The following is a 6,383-nucleotide window of genomic DNA, read 5'->3' as shown; positions in this document are numbered from 1 at the left end:
CAATTCTCAATTCTTAAATAAATTTTAATTCCATACCATTTTAAATAAATTTTTCATATTACGAAAAACTGTCATTACAGTAAAACTGAAAATGAAGGTGTATAATTGGTAATTGGTATTTTGATTGTCTTTGAGGTGAATACTGAATAGTGGATACGGCATTTACCTTACAGGTTCATCCGTTATACATAATAGTCATTAGGGTTTAATAATTTTAGTATATTTTAAATTATAGGAATTAAAATGTTTATTTGAAAATTATTAAACTGTCCACAGTTATTTCTTTTTTAATTATCTATTGTTTAAAAAATTAAAATATAATTTAAATACACGTGACTTATTTAATAATCCAATTAATGCATGTTACTGTTTTATTGGTAGATAATATAAAATTTTTTTTATTAAAGATATGAGACTCGAATCCGTAACCTCTTAATTGAGTATGAGAAAACTATGCCATTTGAGTTATTACTCATTGACAATATAAAATCTTTTTTACTTCAATTATATTTTAAATTTTTATGTACTCCTATATAACAAATAAAATTTATATGTACTCTCATAAAAAACAAAAGAAATGAATGAATATAGAAGAGATAATAAAGAGATATTTATTTAATTTATAAAAATAAAAAATCTTTTAACTGCCTCGTGCCGGTAGAAATAATGAGCATAGCATATTAGCATTTACTGTTAATTAATCTTCTTTTTTAAATGCCACCGATCTCACTCTCCTCTGACTGTGTCATCTCCTTTAAATACCTTTTTATCTTCTCTTCGTCTCTTCATTTTCTCTTCTCTTCTTTCCCTGTGTGCTTTCCTTTCAATTCCCACGCCTTTTTCTTTCTTTTGCACAAGTTTATCGAAACTTGTGATGCTCCACAGAACAGAAATTAAGGTGCACGGTTATTACAACAAGCTAAAAGGAGGGATTATTGTTATTTTTTATTATTAATAGTAGAATCGCGTTCCAATTAGGGCTATGGAAGGTTGGGGAAATGGTAGGAGTAATGCGAGATGGTTAGTGTTAGTGCTAGTGGTGGTGGCGGTGGTGTGTGCGGAGAAGAAGAACGAAAATAAGAATGCATATGCGACTATGATGTACGTGGGAACTCCGAGGGACTATGAATTTTACATAGCAGTCCGTGTTCTTCTCAGATCACTCGCTAAGCTTAGTGTGCAAGCTGATCTTGTTGTCATTGCTTCCATTGATGTTCCTCCCAGATGGATTCGAGCTTTGTAAGTCTTCTCTTACTTTTCAATATATTTCGCACATAAATGACAAAATGTTCTACCACAAAAAAAAAATAACATTAGACAAATAAATTTTTAACTCTGTTCGAAATCTAAAATTATATCAACTCTGTCTGGAATCTAAAATTATATCAATTCTGTCCAAAATCTAAAATTATATCAAAATTTTATACGGCATTCAAAATTTAGAATCTAAAATTATACTTATAACAAAATTATATTTAGCAAAATTTAGGATTATAGAATAATTAACCAAATAAAAAAATTAATTGAATTCAAATCATTGATCTAAATTCAGAAAAATAGAATTACTGAAAAGTAGAAGAATTATGCATCAATTCATATAATTTACCAAATAAAAAATTAACTAAATTCAAATAAGTGAATTAAATTCCTCACTCCGGCAACTAGCAATTCATATAATTAATTAATAAAATAAAATAAATTAATTAAAAAACCATTACAATTCACCGCGATAAAGAATAAGAAAGGTGTCTAGGTCACAGCGACAGAACAGATGTCCGATAACATTGACAGAAAAACTTTCAACAATCAGATGAGGCCAACCATAAAAGTTTTGGAGTTCAAACAACCAGACGACAACGCCGTTGACAGCAGTTTCGATCCGCGACGGTAAATTTCTTCTGTCCGTTGGAGTTTTTTCTGTCCGCTGACAGCAGCTCCAATCCGTCAATTGTGGTAGGGATGGTGGTCTTTGTTGGAATTGGAGAGAGATTGGAAGAGGACATTAAGATTGAGGTGTGGTGAGAGCTCGTCGGGTTGGGTGACTTGGGTTAGCTATGTGGGTTCAGCAATTGGGTTTTCTTTTTTTTTTTTTTACGTGTCAAAACGAAGCCGTCTCGGACCAACAATAAAAATTCGGTACCTTTAAAAATTCGGCCGGTTCGCAAATTAACTACCTAGTCGATCGGTTTTTTATTAATTTTTTGCAAAACGATTCTAAGAATCAATTGGACCGTCTAGATAATCAGTTCTCAGTTAACTCAGTTAAATTGGTTGGTCCGATTTGGTTTTCGGAAAGTTGGTTTTTAGATTTATTAAAAATTATGTATTTAGACAAAATCTAAAAAGTAAAAGAGATATTTGTTTTAGGAAAAAAAGGTAATAATAAGTCATAAATGGATGAGAAATGAATGAAAAAGGTGATAAGATTGGGGAAATAGGTGAGAGAAGATGAGTTTGGTTTGACTGTGAAGTATGCACTATGCACGTGTTAAGTGTATCATTCTCTGGAGTCTGGATTATTGTGGGTTCGTCCTTTTAGTGTTGAAAGAAACCCCACGAGAAACTTACTACACTCTTCCTTAACTCCTTTTCTTTTCTCCTTCACCTTCTTCTATACATGATATTTTTCTCATCTTCACTTTTCTTAAATTTTTCCTGTATGATGCAAATTCCCTCTTATTTATCTCTTTTAAAAGTAACAAATATAATAATAGTAAAAACATTACGTTCATAAAAAAATCAATAATCAAATTAGTTATTATATATTTTATTTTTAGTAACTAATTTTTGTTGTACATCTGAAATAATTGTTAATCATAATACCAAGTATGTTGATTCTTACTAAACATTTTTTTTAAAAGATACGAGTCTTAATAATAAAATTCTAATAAATGCCCTAGAAGATTAAAAAAGTGCTATTTTTATTAGATGTCGTTTTCCTAAATGAAGTTTCAGTGGCTGAATTTGTGTGTTAGTGGGGGCAGTGAAACGAGGGGCTTTGCGCTTATTGTGTCTTTTTTGCGCGTGAATTTCGAGTCACTCAGTCTTCAACGATGGTTTCAATTCAAATCCTGAACATTGGTTCTTTTTCTGGTTCCTTCGTGTCTTGTTTCTATTTGGTTTTATGGGGTCACCATTATTCCCCAAACACCGATTCCTCAAATATCAATAATAAGTCAATAAATAAATACTCATTCACTCACTCACTCAACTTAAATTCCACCCATTACCCTTTTTCATTTATATTTAAAACCCATAATAAATACACTAGTGATATATTATTACTAAATTCAGTATACCCAACAAATGATAATTTAATAACTAAAATACTAAACAAAATGGCAATATATTCTCTTCACAAGTTTGAAGCATTGACTTTGTTGTTGATTTGGATATACACTCTTCGTTTTTTAGCACTATATAATAATACTCTGCCACTCCATATCAATAACGCAATCATGCCTTAATTAATTAAGTTATTAGTATAAATTTTGCTGTTGTATGATTTGTATCAGACTAGCAGGTGGTCGAATTCAAAAAATATTTTTATTTCATTTTATACATCAGTTCAAAAAACAATTTTTTTCCCCGTAGTTCTAATAATATGCTACACCACCTAATGTAAATTAAAATACTTGTTCGAGCAGATATGCTAATATATAAATTTTTTGTTATATCCTATTAAAATTATCCTATTTTAATTATATATATTTCCATTGAAGCTCCATTTCTTTATAACTTAACAAGAGTAGAAAATATCATTTATAGTTAAAATCATAGCCATTAACTATTAGATATATTGATACCGTTATAAAAAAGATGAAAGGTTCAATAATAGTATCCTTAAATTATATATTTAGAACCTCTCTCATACCAGATCTAATTTCAATTTTATTTTAGTTCTTATAAAATGATGTATAAATATTTGTGAGAATATATATCATAAATAATAGTAATTTAAAATTAAAAGTGTAATTTTTATCAATTAATTCTAATGTAAATTTTAATTTTAAATTAATTTATTTTTTAAAAAGTATAAAAAATAATATTCTAAAAATACTCTATTAGAGATGTTTTTAGAGTTATTTGAAAGCATTGAAAATTTTAACATGTTAGATTTTCGATAAAATCATTTTATATTAAATATCTTTATGCGTGCTCTTAAAACAATTATTAAAATAACTCTATAATTTAATGGGCAAATTAATACAACCAATAAAATAATAAAAATTTAATTAACTAGCATGCTCTTATTTCTTAAGATTTTCAACGTACATAAAAGAACTATAAAAATATATGCATTTAATTTTCAGAGAAAAAATTAAGATTTTTTATTAATTTGTCTTAGGACACATATCAACAAATTTAAAGTTTAAAATTGATCTTAATAAATTTTAGATCAGACATTTTAATTTTTAATAAATTTTTNNNTCACAACAAATTAAATGTGATTTCTAAATAATTTTTTTTATAAAAGAGACGCGTTTTTTTTCTCTCTTTTATTTTTTTCAAAAACAATATAAATAAACATTAAGCTATCTCTTTTTGTAAGATTATATGCTATGAGGTCAGTGTAAACATATCAAGCAATGTTGTTGCGTTGTAACATCATACAAATTATTAAATTAAGACGAAGTCGGTATAATTTTCTCTTATAACAATATTATTAATATTAGTTAATCATATATTATTACATGATAGAGCATGCATGGACATTTTCATGAACTTCTTAGGTATACACACTTATTTTTCTCGCTCGTCCCACATCCTGGGTTTGATAATTTTTAAAAATTGTTATATTTTGATAATATTTAAGTGTATACAATATTAGTAGGGAAAAGTTAAATCGTTACTAATAATAACACGTTGATTGTGTACTCGAAAGTCTTAACTAATCGAATAGATGAGCAGGTTTGCTGAGAATTTTGTCTTATTTGACTTTTTTCTCAACCTTTAATAGAGTAGTTGGCGAACCGCCTAATCTTATTTTTGAATTTTTTTTTTTTAAATTTAAGTTGATAAGTAAAAGTAAATAAATAATTATTTTTGGACTGTGTTTTCTTAAGTTAGATTTTTTTTAGATTTGTATAAATTTTGTATAATTTTTTTTTTGCTTTTTCTTAATCTGATGTCAATTATTTAATAGAGTAGTTGGCGAACCGCCTAATCTTATTTTTGAATTTTTTTTTTTTAAATTTAAGTTGATAAGTAAAAGTAAATAAATAATTATTTTTGGACTGTGTTTTCTTAAGTTTGATTTTTTTTAGATTTGTATAAATTTTGTATAATTTTTTTTTTGCTTTTTCTTAATCTGATGTCAATTTTTTTCTTTTGAGAATTAGTATTATGCTAATAAATCACCTTTTTAAAAAATTTAAATTAATTAATTAGAAATAGATGAATAATAATATTTTCTGACAGTTTTTTTATTTGCCTAATTACTAGAATTCATATCAGTAATTTAAGCCAATGTAAATAATTTGCTTTCAATTGTTTCAGCATCTTGCTCTATTTCCTTATTTTAAAGTTTAACCTATTTGATTGAAATATATAAATAATTTATTGTTAAAGTAATTTTATTACAATTTTTATGTCTACATAATATTAGTTATGTCACATATATACAAAATTAGTTATTAATATAAAATTTTGTATTATTATATTATGATAAAAATGTTTGATATTTCACTATAATAAATTATACACAAATTAATTGATTTTTATATTCATTAAACACTTTTACATAATATTTTGGCAAATTTTAAAGCTGGTAGCATCTGGTATATGTTTTTGTTTGTATAAGTAGATAAGATATATATACAAGACAATTATTGAATCTAAGAGATTTGTTTGTGGCAGTGAAAAGGAAGATGGTGCGAAGGTAGTGAGAGTAGAGAACTTTGAGAACCCTTACAAAGACCAAGACAACTTCGACAAAAGGTTCAAGTTATCGCTCAACAAATTGTACGCGTGGAACCTGGTGGAGTACGATAGGGTCGTCATGTTGGATGCAGACAATCTTTTTCTCCGGAGAACCGATGAATTGTTTCAGTGTGGACAATTTTGTGCTGTCTTCATCAACCCTTGCGTCTTTCACACTGGTCTCTTCGTCCTCCAGGTAAATTAAAATAATTTATCCACGCCAACTTTTGAACTGCGTTATCTCTCAAATTTCCACATTCTTAATGGGGCCCCTTGTATCCTTTTACTTCCACAGTGCCCGCACTAATAATTATGGACAAAATATCTAAGAAAATTAGAAAAACTTGCAACTACGTTCACATAAGTGTTGCCCATTCGGTGTTGGATATAAAATGGAGTTGTCAAACGAAATAAAATGGTTCAACTCTTTGGTAAAAAATCATGTTATGTTTTCATTAATT

The 6,383-nt window shown here is 27.6% G+C and overlaps 2 protein-coding genes across 2 annotated transcripts in view; both read left to right on the top strand.

The window, feature by feature from the left end:
* On the top strand, window positions 725-6,118 carry LOC107629895 (putative glucuronosyltransferase PGSIP7; the record flags this gene model as incomplete). Its single annotated transcript, XM_016332839.2, is given in 2 exon segments — window positions 725-1,239; window positions 5,860-6,118. Coding segments are annotated over 2 exon segments (516 nt in total), but the record flags the coding sequence as incomplete, so codon positions are not given.
* Window positions 6,315-6,383, top strand: part of LOC107606393 (putative glucuronosyltransferase PGSIP8) — a 10,713-nt gene continuing 10,644 nt past the window's right edge. Inside the window, exon 1 of the mRNA XM_021109408.1 lies at window positions 6,315-6,353. Coding sequence (XP_020965067.1) covers window positions 6,315-6,353 — 39 coding nt within the window. The remainder of the gene's footprint in view (window positions 6,354-6,383) is intronic.

The sequence above is a fragment of the Arachis ipaensis genome, chromosome B01 (genome assembly GCF_000816755.2).
Source record: "Arachis ipaensis cultivar K30076 chromosome B01, Araip1.1, whole genome shotgun sequence".
NCBI classification, from domain to species: Eukaryota; Viridiplantae; Streptophyta; class Magnoliopsida; order Fabales; family Fabaceae; genus Arachis; species Arachis ipaensis.
This window is presented reverse-complemented; position numbering and strand designations above follow the sequence as displayed.